Genomic DNA, 16,869 nt, shown 5'->3' with positions numbered 1-16,869 from the left:
ACCCATGACAGCTATCACAAGTATTAGATGGTTTACTCCTTGTGGAACTAAGCTGTTGTATTTGTGGAAGCTATAATTATCTTATATAATTCTGTTAATTTTCTTAAAAAATACAAAACAATAAAGTTTTAGGATAACCCTCCCTCCCCGCTCCATCCTAAGAAAAGTATAGTGTGTTTATAAATTTAGTATACGAAGCATGGGCATTGCAAGTGAAGGCACCTAAACTTAACATCTATGCCATGTAAGCATGCAGTGAACACATTCTATGGTCTCACATATCATGCTCCCTCACGACTTGGACTCCATGAGGCCATGCTTTTCCTTAGACTTTTAGTCCCAATCCTCCTCTTCTCAGGGTTCTCCTGATGCATTGTGAACAGGTGAGTTAGATGCATGGGTGTAGCCGGGGTGGCCAAGACCAATAAAAAATACTTAACTGAAGTTCTGCCCCCCCCATATAAAGCCTGGCCCTACCAACATAAATCCTGGATATGCCCATGATTAGATGTTTATTATCTTGTTTGTATGCTTGTTTTATGTGGTTGCTTTCAGATGTATTGACACTGTTTATTATGTTTCAAAGTCCATTAGAGCAAGACCTTTATTCAGAAAACTGAAATGTCACAAAATAGGACGCCAGCTTTCAAGTTCTCCAACCCGTTTATCAAGCTATATCATAGGTCACCAGTCTGGGGAGGGGCATGGGCACATTTGCAAATAATAAAAACTGTTGCAGGCACCTTGTACTCATGGCAACACACACACACACACACACACACACACACAGCGTGCACTGCAACCCTTCCAAATTGTTTCTCCTCCATTGTAATTAGATTTCAAAGAAGTCTCCTATTGTAGTCAAGGAAGCCTTCTACATAACTAACCAGGGAACAAAGCTTCGTTCTGCTGCTTGATACTAGAAGTCTTGATCCTGCAACAGAAGTGCTGGATCTCTCCAAGGCCTGAGACTGTCCCCTAAAAGGAAAAAAAAAAAGCCATTACTTGTCAGTGGCATTTTGAAAGGTTGTCCAGGTTGTCTAACCTGAGCGAGGCTTTTTCCTCTGGATCTATGATGATTTATTATTATGCTTGCAGCTAACAACAGTATAGAGATGGGCAGAATGTGCAGATCATATCTTGATTGGATGCTGACAAGCCAGGCTCCAAACTAAACTAAGAAAGGTCATGTAGCATTTACAGAATTTGGAAGAAACCTAAGAGGAAGTACTTTGTATATGGAGGAAAGGTCAAGGGAACAATGGCGAGTATATTCAAGCCGGACAACATGTGGTATTAGTAAAATAGGTTAAAGTTTATGGCTTTGTTCCACATTCACCCAGAAACTTATGAGGCCATTTTATGCAGGTACCACACCATTCATGTAGCAGCTATAGTATGTAGTCGAAGAAATAATGAAAGAGTACTGTGAGGTCATTTATCAATTTTTGCAAGCACAGGAGATGGAAAAATTCTTGCATAAGGATAAAGGGGAAAGCAAAATGTAAGTAAGTGAGAACAATGTGACATTAGTTCCAGTTGTGTCAAATGAAGACAAGGCTTTGAAGAAGACCTCCCTGGACAACAGATAGCAGGACAGTCTCCTTTTTTCCATTGGTGAAACTTGCGTTGGAGAGACTAGAAAAGATCCAAGACTTGCTTCCACTTGAAGACTGGAAAACTGGCCACCTTCCTTTACTGAAATTGTAAAGTTATGTTGCAGTAAACTACCTGTGATCAATAATTACATCCCCTGTGGTGATTAAAGCCATGTGGGTGCTTGTTTTGAATTGTCTGCTAAAATTGCACTGCCCTTGTAATCAATAAAACTGATTTATACCTTTCCCTTTTGTGGTCTGGATTTCTTTTCCTGATCACAGTCTGTATAACCCTGGTAAACCTTCACAGTAATCTGTGTCAATGCCTACGATCTTCTTTGTTTCTGTAAATTTACATATTTCTAAATTTTGATTTCACACTTAGTTGTGCTTAAGAGTAGATTTGTTAAACATTAAACTCACAAGTCCCATTGATTTCAGTGGCTCTGTTCCATGCCTGATGGTTGCTGCAATCCTAATTCCATGTGCCTGGATCCAGCCCCACTGGAATCATTAGGACTTAACTTTTGAGTAGACATGGTGGGGACTGCAAGCTACGGTAAGTCTGCCTCCAGTGCAATATCTGCTGTATTCGAGATTTTTTTGGCAAATAAAATAAATACTGTTTGTGAAGTCAGTATATGGCTATGTTAGGTGTGAATGATGCCATTATTAGCTGCACAACATACAATGAAAACTGGAAATATCATTGTGAAATAAACAGCAGTTCACCGTTCCAAAACTCTAAAGTCTAGAACTGCTTATTATGAAGTCACCATCTGTCTTAAGCCTGCCATCATTCTATCAAACCTTGTGTCATCATCAACAGAATCCCTGAAAGTAAGCAACTTTCTAAGAGCTAAAGTTTTAGATAGTAACTGAATTTGTCAATAGAGCAGCTTGCAAAAGGTACGAAAGAATATTTTCAAAGCTAATCTACAAATTGTTAAGAATGAGCCCCCCACTTATAACTGCCAACAGCCCCCTTTTCTAATTATATATACAATTTAAAATATATAATTAAAAAAAAAATGTGTGGCTTTCAAAAAGAGAAATTTAAATAAGTCTCTACAACTAACAGGATCCCTAGGTGTGTTCTCCCTCACGAAGTTGCTAGTGGGCAAACAGGCTGTGAATAGCCGTTTCTTCCACACAGGATCATCCACTTTCTAGTTGAAATATGGGTGAAGGAAGTTAATCAGAAGCTGGTAAATACCAAAGTATAACAAAGGAAAATTGACTTACATATAACACTGTTGCTTGATCTATATGTAATATTTATTTTACCCTTGACCATTCTATAACACATACAAAATCACTTAGGTCTCTCTCACACACACCCCAAACACACACAGCTGGTGCAATTGGACACAGATACAGAACCTAGGCACTCCAAATGTTGTTAGACTCCTGGTCCCATCAGCCTCAGCCACGCTGCCATCAAAGGCACTGGGCAGAACCAGGAAAAGGTGGCAGCCCCCTTTTTCTTTTTCTTTTACAGGAAGACACCTATAGAGAATGGGTAGAATCCTTTTGACTTGATTAGGCATGCATTGTTGCAAGGCAATACTCATAATCACCACTACTTTAGGGTTGCTGTATTTTGAAGAGCAAAAAAGGACGCATTTGCTGGTGCCTGGGGAGGGGAGGAGTGTGTGAGTAGGAGCTGGCATGTACCAAGGCATGCTGTGGGCAGGGCACACGCTGGAGCAGCATTGGAGGGTGCCAGGGAGGGATGCAGCAAAATTTGTGCATGCAAAATGGGGGGGGGGGAGACATGTAAATATAAAGAAATCTGCCTCCCCCTCTCTGGGGTGTCTGTGGGGTGGTGGGAAAGCATACAAAATAATTAACTAAAAAGCCCAGGAAAAGCAATGAAGCAAAATGGCGGCTTTTTATGTAGAAGGAAGAGAAAGAAAGGGAGGGAGGGAGGGAAGGAAGGAGAGAGAGAGGAGGATAGGAGAAAATGAAAAGGAGAGACAAAGAGAGAGAAGAAGAAGAGAGCGGTTTGGTACCAAAGGAAAAAAAACTAGGACATTTTAGCAAAATCAAAAAATCTGCCAGGACAGAAATCTTTCCCCTGAAAAAGAGGGCATGTCCTGGAAAAAGAGGACGTATAGCAAGCCTACTTGGCCAATGCTTCTGAAGTGAGTGATGATGATCTAACCTCTGCTTGACCCCTGTAGGATAGTCATAATCACGGATGTTCAGGATTATTTGTAAAGATAATGATGGTGTGGTTTACTTTTTATATCTCTGATGTGGTAGCCTATTGGGTTCAGGAAACGACTCCTTCCCTTGTATATAAGCTAAGGTTACCAGACTTTTTTCACTGAATCTGGGGACACTTTTCAACTTCAATGGATTTTGTATGGGGACTGGTTTGTAAATCCAGGGACTGTCCCCGGGAAACGGGGACATCTCGTAACCTTAATATAAGCTATTAATTAAATCCACTTGCTTCAAAACTGCTACATGCAGAAATTAGATGTTGGGTGACATTGGATGTTGGGCACCAAATAAAATTCTGCTTACTTAACAGGTGCCTCACTGACTACCTTATTTGGGGGCAGGAAGGAATTTTCAATAGACTCAGACTGGCAAGTGCTTTCTTCAGCATTATCAAGCATGGTGTGCCTGCAGGTATGGAGCCCCTAGATGAAATTGGACGCAAACCCCCGTTTTCCTTGACCATTGGCCATGCTGGCTGGAACTAATGAGAACAGGATTCCAAGAACATCTGATTTCCCTTCCCAGCTGTACGGTACTTATTCTTTTTGTGGCACCGTGCACTCAGGATTGCATCAATTGATCTGTAAGGTAGTAAGATGCAAAAGGGGACAAGACTTTGCCGCTTTAATTGTTGTGTAGAAGAGCAAATTTCAATAGGTGTAGCTTGTAGCAGTTAGACTGCATAGACACCATGCATTTAAAGTACACCCCCCAGAAAACCTGGGAATTGTAGTTTGTTAAGGGTGCTGGGAACTGTAGCTCTGTGAGGGGTAAGCTACAGTTCCCAGGATTCTTTGGGGGGAGCTTTAGATGCAAGATGTGTACATATCCCCATACTAGAACTGAAGAGATTTGACTTAAAATTGACACTAAGCCATTAAAAAATGGCCAATTACTTTCACTCAGCCTAACTAACCTGCAAGGATTGTGGTGAGAATAAAACAGGTAGGGGAGAGCCATGTATTCTACCTGTGCTTCTTGGAAGAAGGATAGGATAAAAAGGAAAGGAAAAGAGGTAGATGGTCTTTGCTACCTTCCCAATCTAGACTCCGTGAGAAAGGAGCTGCTGCTGTTATTGTAACAGAGGACTTTTCCTGAAAATAGGAATGCGATAATGGATTATTACTAGTCTTAAGCATCTGCAGACTATTAGGACCTAATTTAAATAATATGGCTTGATGATACTTCTCTGAGTAAGCATGCATTGTGCTGCACACTGTAACATATGATTCGAACCTGTGTGGACTGAGTAATATTTGCTTTTTGTGAAGCACAAAATTATAACTAGGGCTTTAATCCTATACACATGTATGAACAGTAAATCCTAGGCTAACTGGAGTGTTAGACTTGAACTGGGGAGACAGTACTTCAAAACCCCAGTAAGCCGTGGGACTTACTTCTGAGTATAAATGTATTTGAGCAGACAATAAAAGCAGACTTCGATTGACCCATAACAATTTCTCTTATAACCTTTATCAATGCAGGTCTAAAAATTAAACCAAGTTTTAATCTGCATTAAAATGTATCATTTTCTGTAAGAGCGAACAAACCACAAGATACTGCAGCTCTGATAAATATGCATGTAAGTATTCCAAAGAAAGTTAGTGGCCGAGTGCTGTTGCAGTACTATTCAAAGAAGGATCTTCCTAAATTAGGATATTACTCCACCAATTATCACAATGTATCTTGGTGCCTTCCTGGTATTGAATCCCATTCCCCAACAGCAATTACTTACCAGTATACAAAGTTCTAGAAATGTGGCAGACCCCACAGAATATGAGTGTATAGTAGAACTCTTAATTCTCCTGCCACACTTTCCAGAGTTATCACCAACCATGAAGACTGATTGGCCTGCAATTTAATTGTCATGCCAGGCTACATTGCAGGCAACTGAATGTGCTGTGCTCCACATATGTAGCGACCACAATGTGCCACACATTTAAGTTTTTTCCTGTCATTTACCCCTCACAGAGCTACCAATAAACTGTGGTTCCCTGGATTCTTTGGAGTGAAGCCATGTGTTTTAAATGTGTTTTAACCATATGGCGTGGATATGACTTTAGTTTTGTCAAGTTTTGTGTGCACAGAACAATACACAAGAAAGAATTGTGGGTTATTTGGAACTCCAAGGATTAATGTCTAAGTATCAAGGTGCAAGATTAGATTACAAGGTACTTTCAGGCAGTGTTTAGCTGGTGGTTGTTCACCCACAATCCATGAGGGATCATGCTAATCACAGCTGGTGCCGCTGAAGTGGTATCCCCATTTATTGCAAACTCAAATTTGTTTACCTTTTCTGTACTCACAGCACTATGTATTTCTTGCATGTCTTATATGTTCTGCTACATTTGGCTTCCATTTGAGAGTCGGATAATATCTGCCTTGTTATTCTGCTTCATCCTGGTGTTTATTGATGTGTGCTTGCAGTTAATCACCACAATCTAGAAATGAACGTTGGACCTGTATTGGCAAACACGTTGTTATGGCTGTTAGATTCCCTCTCTTTCTGTCGCGAAGAACACTGAATTTATTTGTTCCCTATCTGGCGACTGGCAGAGCAACTTGAAACCATGGCTAGGCAGTAGCTGAGTGTGACAGAGCAGTGTAGCTAGTAGTCCATCCACAACCCTGTCATTCATGCTGGTTGGGGCAGGACAGGAGACAGACAAAAGCCCGCTTCAGGCTCCGCCAGCCTGCAGCTTGTGTACTGACTGGGCCCAATACTGTCAAGGGCCAGGTCAGGCCCTCCCCATTCTCACCCTCGCCATCCCCACTCCCAAAGGAGCCTAGGTCATAAATGTGTGACCAACCTCCTTAGTTTTCCTGAACTCCTGGATAACGTGGGAGGGGAGGCACTTTGCAGATTTACAGTGCAATCGTATCCAAGTTTATTCAGAGAAGTATCTCATACTATGTTCAACGGGGCTTATATCCCTGCAAGTTTGCATAGGAGCGCAGACTTCATTAGCTTAAGTTCTGCAGGCCACAAAACAGATTCCAGGTTTCACCAGGGCTACCGGGACAAAGTAATTAATTAATGAAATAAATGATGTTGGGAGAGGAGCAACCATGATGTTTCTTTGTCCCAGCAACCCTTGGTGAAACCTGTTTTTCATCCAAGATGATCAAACTGGGGCTGCAGTCCTATGCACATTTGCTGGGAAGTACGTAAGCTTCATCTTACACAGTGAAAGTGGGACTTGCTTCTAGAGGAAACACGCATAGAGTTGTGCTTGAAATCTACACAACTCCTTTTGCACGTGCTCTTAATATGGCGGCATTGTTTTCTTAATAACGTTACAACCTGCGGTGCTTGGAATTTCCACAAGGCTCAACTCCTTACTGCTCCCCTTCTTCATAACATGCAGAAAACTCCACATTCGAAGAAGAAAAATATTAGTTTATCAGAAAATCGCCTCATACCGAGTGAAACTAGAGGTCAGAGTACTAGCTCAGTACTCTACACTGGTTGATAGGGAGTAGCAGCTCTCCAGGGATTTTTAGACAGGAGTCTTCCCCTGTCCTAATTGCAGATATCAGAGGTTGAATGTAAATAATATGCTTTACTCTTTCCCGAATACCTGGATGTTCCTAATTAAAGTACTGCCCTCCAACGTTACTGCTGCATTGGTTCATTTAACAGAATCAACCTGTCATTTTTCATGCCTTCTCCTCTCTGACTTCATCATATAGTCCTGGCTTTCAGAACGAATGCCGAGGCTTAGCCCTGGTTCCCTAGAAACGAATATGATTATATGTAAATTCTGATTTATTTATTTATTCCTCCCCATCATAATTTAGGCTGCCAACCTAATCCCATTTACCTGGAATCAACCCTGCTGAATTTGACAGGACCTACTTCCGAGTAGACCGGAATGGGACTGCACTGTTAAATAAATCATACCTTCGGAATAACCTTTCTCGCGGTCCCCACATAAATCTGAGCTTCACAGTGGGAGAGCAGAGCGCGGGCTCTTCCCTTGACACTGGCGCCCCTAGCAGCCATCCGCTGTCGTTCCCAAGCGTTCTCCACCTATCACCAACCGAGCTCCGGCTCCAAGGTAACCCTTAGCCCCGCCCGCCGCCCTTCGCTCTCTGGCTTCTCTCTCGGAGCTCCGCCCCTCTCCATCCGGGGTAGCTGCGGCTGGCTTTGGGCTCCCAAACGGGAAGCGCCTGGTCAGCTGATCCGTTCCCCGCCGGTCGTCACGTGATGGTGCTGACAGGCGCCGCTGCTCCCGCGAAGGCCATGGAGTGACGGGAAGGGCCCCTTTCGGCGTCCGCCGGTTCCTCCCGCGCCTGAGCTCCGCCGCTTCGCTCGTGCCCCGCTCCGCGGACGCCGGTGAGTGAGAGGCCCCGGCGGCAGCCGCCTTCGGGCAGGCTGGGCCACTAGGTGCCTCGTCCGGAAAGGAGGCAGGTTCCCCGCTTCCCTTCGCCCTGACCTCTGGCTCTCCTTACCGAGAGGGGGGCCGGAGGGAGGATTTCTCTCCTGGGGACTGCTGGTTTTTTTAAAATGGGTACTCTCAAGCTTGCTTCCCCCGCGCCCCACTCAGGTCTTCCCATTGGTGGTGCCTTAATATATTATTATTATTATTATTATTATTATTATTATTATTATTATTATTATTATTATTATTAAGGACTAGCGGCGTCAGTGGCACGGCGGTCATTTGCGGGCTAGACCCCACTTCCTCAAATCGTGCAGTGTGTGTAAAAGCTGGCGCCACGGCGAAACTGCCGATCTAAGCTTTCGCATGTGGGGGTAATAATAAGCGAAATCCTGCAAATCTGTTCCTCGCACGTTGACAGGAGAAAGGCAGAAGCAAAGGACGAGCCCTTCACAAACAAAAGTGTCTTTATTTTTTCGGTGTGGAGGGTCTCTTCAAAGAGCTGGATATCCAGTCATACTGCAGTTTAGTTAAGTGTACTGATTCTCCCTCCCCCCTCCAATTCTTTAAATCATGCTAACATACCAAACTCATCTTGCAGGTTTGTGTGTTCTTTTACGACTTTGTTCATTCAACTCCTGTCACCCAGAATAAATCAGATCTATATAAAAAAAATACTTGGCTGGCAGGCTGTCTGTTGTTGAGTCTTGTGACAGCAATGTGAAAAGATGTCCTCTAGATCAAGGGTGGGCCCTCCAGAAGTTGTTGCAGCCCAACTCCCATGACACCTGCTTATTGGTCATGCTGCCTGGGGACTCTGACAGCATCTGGAGGGCCACAGACTCCTCACCCCTGGGCTGGGAGTCTTTGGTTTGAAATATTTTTATATTGTTCCTTAAACAGTTTGCACTCTCCTTAAAAAAGAACTGCTTTCTGTAAGTTCCCTTCAGCATTGTTCTGCAACACAAGGGTTAAAAATTTCAGTATAGGTAGATGAATTTGAGTTGGTTTATCAGAACTTAACCCTTAGATTTATCTAGTGGTTAGCCAAATATAGGGCTCCACTGCTTCCAGGCTGCCACTATTTGGAGGGATGGATTCAGGCACATACCAGAAACTTAGTTTTGCACGGTTAAAGTGCTATGTCATTCCAGTACAAGAAATCCATTTTCTGTGGTTAGGGAAATGGTAGGGAAATAAACTGAAAAGTGAGATAAATGACTGATTAACAGGAAGACAAGCACCCCGTAAGTGAATTAGGATGAATTCTTCTTGTCATGTAACCATCCTGTAAACAAATGCTCAATAAAGAACAGACATAGCTGAACCACCTTGTAAGCTTAGTGTAAGCAAATGGAAGAATGCTGAATTAATGGGTTTATTCAGTTTAACATACTACTGCTGCTTTTATGGTAGTCCTTAATACTAGCGATTCCTCTAAAGATAAGCACTCTTAAAAAAACCATTACTTTTCTCTTCATTTCAAAAATACCAATTCTTATACATAGATTACTCATTCCTATTTCCATTTAGTTCTAACCCACTTGCATTTTTCAATGTGTGGATATCTTATTCTGGTTTATTTTAATGCAAGGCTGCTTTTGTTAGGACTAAGGAAATGGAGATAGGAAGATCTAATATGTTATTGAATTGGTAAGTAGTATTTTCTGTAAAGAGCAATGGAAAAAGGTTTAGTGATAATGGATACATAGACCATACTTTCCCCTACGTTCAAGGATGGTGAGTGGGGAGAAGTGACTAGCAGATCCAGAGACCCTTTTTCACACAGCTCTGGTGCTAGGAGACCTACCGTATTTTTTGCACCATAACACTCACTTTTTTCCTCCTAGAAAGTAAGGGGAAATGTCTGTGCGTGTTATGTAGCGAATGCCTACGGATGGCGGGGGGATCTGCTGCAGTCGTGAGCAGAGGATCCATGGTTCCCCTTCCTTCCCTCCTCCGTGGCTCGCTTTGAAACAGCAAAGCAGGAGAAGAGCCGCTGAGTGGGAAGGAGAGAGGGACAGAGAGCCTGCTTGCTTTAAAGGAGCAAAGCGGGAGAGGAGAGAAAAGGAGAGGCTCCTGTCCGGTTGGTTCCTTTAAAGCAAGCAGGCTCTCTGTCCCTCTCTCCTCCCCACTCAGCTGGTTAAATGGCAGCAAAGTTTTTCAGCGAGCTGGGGAGGAGGGAGAGAAGCAGAGCCTGCTTGCTTCTCCTCTTATACCCCTCTTCTGCATTATTAACAGCATCCTTCTCCACACACCCCATGCATGTTCCTTGTCCCTTGAGTGCTTTTCCTTTCCTCCCCACTTAAAACGTGGTTACAAAGCACGGATCCACATGGATCCTCAGGGTTTTTGCACTGGGTCACCCCAAATTCACCATCAGATCACATAGCATGTCCATGGCTACATCTTGCACCAAAAAAATCATGCACCCACTGTTGCCTGGGGCCGTAGTGGTGCAAAAACGTGGTTATAAAGCATAGATCCACATGGATCCTCAGGATTTTTGCATTGGGCTACCTCAAACTCACCGTCAGATCACATGTCTGTGGCCACAGCATGAACCACAAAAATCATACATCCACTGTTTCGTTTAGAATATTTTTTTCCTTGTTTTCCTCCTCTGAAAACTATATGCGTATTATGGTCGGGTGCGTGTTATAGAGCGAAAAATACGGTACGTTAATCAGCACAGTAGACTGCAAGTTGACAATTGAAATCGACACCTTTAACACAAGTTCCCTATTTAAAAGTTCTAGGCTATGGTATGTGAATTTTCTTCTCTTCCTTTTTTCATTCTCCTGTGCAAACTGTATAAGTAATGTCTGAAATCAATCTCAGTACTTCCTTATTCTAAATATAGTTCATTGTGCAAACTCTAAGAACAATTGAAGTAGTTTCTTCCTCTTCCCCCCCAAAAAAACTCCATCCAATGAATTGTCAATGACACATCTTTACAGAGAATGCATTTGAAGTTACCCTGAGAGTTCATCCAAGAAAAAACAAACAAAATAATTTTGTGTGTTTTATTTTGGCTAGACATGAATCAATTATATTTCTTAAGAGATGTAGTTTTAGTCCTGTGAGGAATAAGAAAAGGGGATTTTGATTTGGGTGCACATTTTCAGTTCACATTTTCAGCATTTTATTAAACTGTTTGAGTAGAACTTTACTATTATTGCTGATTAAGCAGTTGTGGAAGTGTTGTACAATGTGCTAATAGTTCTCATGAAGCCTAATTAGCCCTAAAAGCAAAGCTTCGCAATTCAGTAATATAGCAAGTAGTAACCTAAAATATTCCACAGTCTCATACACTCATTTTGTTATAAGAGCTGATAGGAAGTTAAAATCCTACGCTTTCTAGTGTATTAGTCATATGAATATCAGGCAGGTTGCGTAAGTTTGTCCCGCTAGGCTTCTACAACAACATCAGAAGTTACATGGCTTGCTACTATTCAAAACTATGTGAATAGATGTTAGGAAGGTTACAGTTGAGTTTATTGTGCTTTGTGTTGATGCAAGGTTCTGTTGCCTAGCAAGATAGGTGTCCTGAGAAATATCACCACATTTTTGGAAGGGCCCCTTAAAGGCAAGTTATTATACAGTAGAGGGAAAAATAAATAAACTTCCATAGCTAGGGGTTCATCAAGAAACAAAACTTTGAGGAGAGGGGGATGAGTGACCGTCATAAACTGTATTCTTCCCAGTATAAATATACTAACAGTATTTCCTTTTTAAAATGGTTATATTACCTATATGAACTGAAACAATAGAAAATATATTTTGTAAAAAAGAAAATCTAAACATCATATAATGTACAGTGTCTTCATGCTCACAATCGCCATACAACACGTAGCAATATTAACTGTGGAACCAATTACCCTGCTCTCAAATTATACAGATTAAAGATTTCTTGTAGCTGGACAGAGCAGTCTCAGAACCCCCTTGCCTGTTTATGGTAGGAGTGGCAACTCAGTTGGACCGGGGCATTGTTTAGGAAGGTGGTTTTTTTGCGCGGGATGTGTGTTGTTGCTATTGTTAATGTTATTTTCTGTATTTTTATTTTGGTTCTTATGTGGAAAATGTTCAGTTTTGTGTACTTTTTGATGTTTGTTGTCCGATATGTTGTAAGCTGCCTTGAGGATGGTTTTAACTTTGGAAAGGTGGCATACAAATAAAATGACTGATGGATATTTAACATTCCATGTGGACAAGCATATCCGCTTGCCAGATGGAACAATCCCTCCCCACTGCCTCATTCTGGATTATGGGCAGGAGGAGGGGGAGGAGCCCCATTGCACAAGTGAAATATTTTGTACAGGGCTTCCTATACAAACCACTTAATATTAGTAAAGAAGGGGGGAAATTTGCTACAAAACAATTGACCATTCAGCATCACAAAAATTCTAATCTCAAAACAGAAGTCTACATAATTCTATATGTAATAAAGAGATCTTTTTCACAGGCTTTCCCTGACCAGGTTAGGCCCTGGTTTATGTGTATTATGCATTGAATCGGTTTTAAATGCTTTTTGTTTTCATGCAGTTTTATTGATTTTAGGCTGTATTTTTGTTTTAATGGATATTGTTTCACTATTGTATATAAGGCACACTGTTTAGAGACTTTTAAAATATGAAGTAGTTTAGAAATGCTTTTAAGTAAGTGTTAAAACGTATGCCGGGAGGGCAGTATAGAACAGTGTGCCACACCGGTGGCCCAGAGATGGAACAGAAATGAAGTTATATATTCTGAAAGGACCTTGTTCTCTATTGTTATTTAAATTTTTTTTTCCTGTCTTTCGCTTCCCCAGTGTTTTACCTCTATCTTTCAAAATCATCAGCGTCGCAATAAAGTGGCAAAAATGACGGAGTTCTGGCTGATTTCTGCTCCTGGGGAAAAAACATGTCAGCAGACATGGGAGAAGCTGTGTGCTGCAACCATAAAAAATAACAACCTTTCTACCAATGCAAAGTTTAACATTCCAGATTTAAAGGTATACCCATTCAAAAGCGCATGGTTTTGTATTCAAACTGTTTGAACCTTAAGTTTAGGGGAAATGAGACATGATGGTACAAACACAGCACACTCCTATTGCCAAATAATATTTGCCTGCTAATGTTACTTTGCTTACTAAATGAAGTACCGTAATTGTAAATCACTTACCTAACTTGTGAATTTGTGGAGTGCATGCTCCTATTTTCCACTGGAACTATATAGTAAAGGGGCTGTTAGGCTTTTTGAAAATTCCAAATTATATTTTATTTAATTTGCCTCCCTGAATGCAGTATCACAAGCTAATGGTGAATGTACTTGTGATATAGAACAAATGGTCAGACCAACTTAGAAAACCATTTTCTATTCCCTACTAAGATTCATGGCCTCCTGTTCCAATGTACTGGCATGGATAATCTCTAACACTGTAGTTGCAGGCAGATGATAAATAAAATTATTATCTTTAAATTTCAATGCAATGTTGTTTTAAAAAAGGAAGACAATTTTTGGACCGAAATCATATGCATGCAAACTTGGAAATAAATCCCATTGTATTTAATGTGGGACTTCTTTATGATTAAAAATGCATAGGATTGCACTGTTAGTCTAATAGTTCCTTCTTACAGTTACCTTGTTATATATGTTCCATCTAAAATAATTCTCATTCTTTCCTTTATAGGTTGGTACCCTTGATGTGTTAGTTGGCTTGTCTGATGAGCTGGCTAAACTGGATACATTTGTGGAAAGGTAACTTTTTAATATCCACCTAATATCACTGCTCACGTTTCTTCCGTTTTGTTGCAATATAGAAGCCTATGTATCATCTGCTAATTGTCTGGTTTTTAGGTCAACCAGCTTAATGACTGTCAGTGTTAGCACATAATGGAAAGCGAAGAACCTTTGTGGAATAAACCATACTGTGCATGCAGCCTGATTTCTCCCACGTACCTCCTCTGGTGTGAGCAGATAAACTAAACAAGGAAGGAGTCAGTTACAGATAGGTAGCCGTGTTGGTCTGCCATGGTCAAAACAAAATAAAAAAAATCCTTCCAGTAGCACCTTAAAGACCAACTGAGTTAGTTCTAGGTATGAGCTTTCGTGTGCATGCACACTTCTTCAGATATTTCGTGTGCATGCACACGAAAGCTCATACCTAGAACTAACTCAGTTGGTCTTTAAGGTGCTACTGGAAGGATTTTTTTTATTTTGTTTTAAGGAAGGAGTCATTTGGGGTGACCAACCCCAGGGATATGCTTTGCTTTTTCCTAACATGCCAGGATAGCTAGCCAGCTTTAAGTTGCAGTTTGCTTTTGGCATTCCAATCCTTGCTTGTTATTGCCAAACTGTGGTTTCAGTCCTGAGTTTGTGTAATGATAAAGCTATCCCTGTCTTATTTTCTTTACTTTGTCAGTTGCCAGCAATCAGGTTACGTGCACAGTATGGTTTATTTTGCCATATTTCTGAGTCTCCAACAATATTTTAGGTTAATTATCTACTTCTTGGTTTGGACAACCATAACAAGTCACAACAACCAAACTGGCTAGCAGTGGTTTGAGTTTGCCCTCCAAACTAGGTATGGAATTCCAATCCTGCTTTGCTAGGGAGGGTAACAGGTGAAAACAAGGATCATCTGGAGGCTCTGGAATGCTACCTGTGAACCAACCCAATGTGTTAGTCTTAAGTACTTGCAGTTTTGCCATGTTTTGGAACGTGTGATTGTGCTTTGACTGTCTGCATTGCTAAAATGATCTCTAAGAACATAAGAGCCCTGCTGGATCAGATGAAAGGCCCATCCAGTTCAGCATTCTGTTCTCACGGTAGCCAAACAGGTACAAACAGAAGAAGCAGGAGTGCAACAGCACTCCTCCTATTCTCTGAACCGCCCTGAGACCCCTGGGTATAGGGCAGTATATAAATTCTTTTTAAAAAAAATTTAAAATTTTTTAAAAAGTAAAGGGACCCCTGACCATTAGGTTGAGTCGTGGCCGACTCTGGGGTTGTGGCGCTCATCTCGCTTTATTGGCCGAGGGAGCTGGTGTACAGCTTCTGGGTCATGTGGCCAGCATGACTAAGCCGCTTCTGGCGAACCAGAGCAGCGCACGGAAACGCTGTTTACCTTCCTGCCGGAACGGTACCTATTTATCTACTTGCACTTTGATGTGCTTTCAAACTGCTTGGTTGGCAGGAGCAGGGACTGAGCAACTGGAGCTCACCCCGTCACAGGGATTAGAAACACTGACCTTCTGATCGGCAAGCCCTAGGCGCTGTGGTTTAACCCACAGCGCCACCCACGTCCCATATAAATTCAGTTTTTTAAAAAAGATCCCCAGCAACTAATTTTCAGAGACATACCACCTCTGATACTAGAGTTAACTAGTGCACTTTATCGCCTGACACGGGAGCGATTTTTAGATATTGGCCTAACAGAAAGCAATGAAAAATTCTTTGAATTGAGTAAAACTGACAAAAATCAGAGAAAGTGCCCAGTCTTAAATGACACATAGCTTTTGAAGAGCAAAGAACAGATCTTAAACCATAACAAATTTCATGAGCAGCATTTTGGAGTGTATCATGGGGGACAATTTGTTGTCAGTTTGAAACAGTTCTGTGAAATCAATTGTGACATAATTGTGAGTCTCATTTGATACAGCCCCCAAGTTGCTGAAACGTTTAGTCCACAGACAGAAAGACGAATAGGATCTTAATTTTATCTTAATTTTTCTCTTCTCTTCAGTGTTGTCAAGAAGGTGGCACAGTATATGGCTGATGTGCTGGAAGACAGTAAAGATAAAGTTCAGGAAAACCTTCTGGCCAACGGAGGTAAATGTTAGCTTTCTGAGAAGGGTGACATTGAAAGTTGATGGTTTGAGCATAAATTCAGAAGTGATGCATATGAGTCATAGGAAAGCATTTTCTGCAACACAAGTGATCGCAAAAATTCAAAGCAAGCAGAAAACCTAGAAACCAACCTATAAATATAATATCTAAAAGGAAGCGTGCTCTTCAGCTGCAGTTCTGCTTTCCCTACCTTGTTTATAATTCTAGATTTTTATGTGATCAGTGTCTTCTCCTTAGTTACGTTAAGCACAAGCTTTTCATGTATGCTAATTTAAACATCCTTAAGAAGTATCTGAAGAAGTGTGCATGCACACAAAAGCTCATACCAAGAACTAACTTAGTTGGTCTTTAAGGTGCTACTGGAGGGAAATTTTTTTATTTTGTTTAAACATCCTTGAAATAGATAGATATGTTCATTGCATTAAAAAGACAGACAAATAATTATGATGATACTGATCTTGTCCATTAAATCTTTGAGTGTGATATCTAATAATAGGTATATTCAAAGTAGCCCCAACTGAGAACAAGGGCAAGATACTTAGGTCTGTTGTTTTCAATAGGTTTGATCTCAGTGCAACTTAGTTGGCTATCACCCTGAGTCTATAGTATCAGAAAGAAATGAAAAATACTGTCATACCCAAAGAATAGTGTGAAAGATGCCCTGTTGGAATGCTGATCCATTTTTTCCCTTGCAGTCCTTTTAAAAAGTGACACCACAGATGCTTTTGTCAGAGTAGGGGTGCCATTTCTGAATACCAGTGAAAAAATTGATGTGATGTGTGTAATATGCCTTCAGAGTTTGCTAAAGTAACTTCTGAAAGAGG

The 16,869-nt window shown here is 41.3% G+C and overlaps 1 protein-coding gene and 1 long non-coding RNA gene across 4 annotated transcripts in view; one reads left to right on the top strand and one right to left on the bottom strand.

Moving 5' to 3' along the window:
- Positions 1-586: 586 nt before the first annotated feature.
- On the bottom strand, positions 587-7,885 carry LOC309349058. 2 transcript variants are annotated; one of them, XR_014159641.1, is made up of 3 exons: positions 7,735-7,885; positions 6,122-6,336; positions 587-978 (listed from the first exon to the last, which is right to left on the bottom strand). It is a non-coding gene; the product is annotated as an uncharacterized lncRNA (long non-coding RNA). The 2 variants fall into 2 exon arrangements; XR_014159642.1 differs by having other exon boundaries at positions 6,122-6,290; positions 7,735-7,880.
- The window catches only part of ATP6V1C1 (ATPase H+ transporting V1 subunit C1), a 27,835-nt gene continuing 15,106 nt past the window's right edge, over positions 4,141-16,869 (top strand). Inside the window, exons 1-4 of one of the 2 annotated variants that reach the window (XM_081874479.1) lie at positions 4,141-4,241; positions 13,026-13,208; positions 13,887-13,954; positions 15,942-16,027. In XM_081874479.1, the coding sequence (XP_081730605.1) occupies positions 4,227-4,241; positions 13,026-13,208; positions 13,887-13,954; positions 15,942-16,027 (352 nt within the window). In that variant the 5' untranslated portion in view covers positions 4,141-4,226. Of the gene's footprint in view, positions 4,242-7,987; positions 8,170-13,025; positions 13,209-13,886; positions 13,955-15,941; positions 16,028-16,869 lie in introns of those variants that run through there. The other variant, XM_081874480.1, reaches the window with a different exon arrangement.

This window comes from Podarcis erhardii (genome assembly GCF_964252035.2).
Source record: "Podarcis erhardii genome assembly, chromosome: 8".
NCBI classification, from domain to species: domain Eukaryota; kingdom Metazoa; phylum Chordata; class Lepidosauria; order Squamata; family Lacertidae; genus Podarcis; species Podarcis erhardii.
This window is presented reverse-complemented; position numbering and strand designations above follow the sequence as displayed.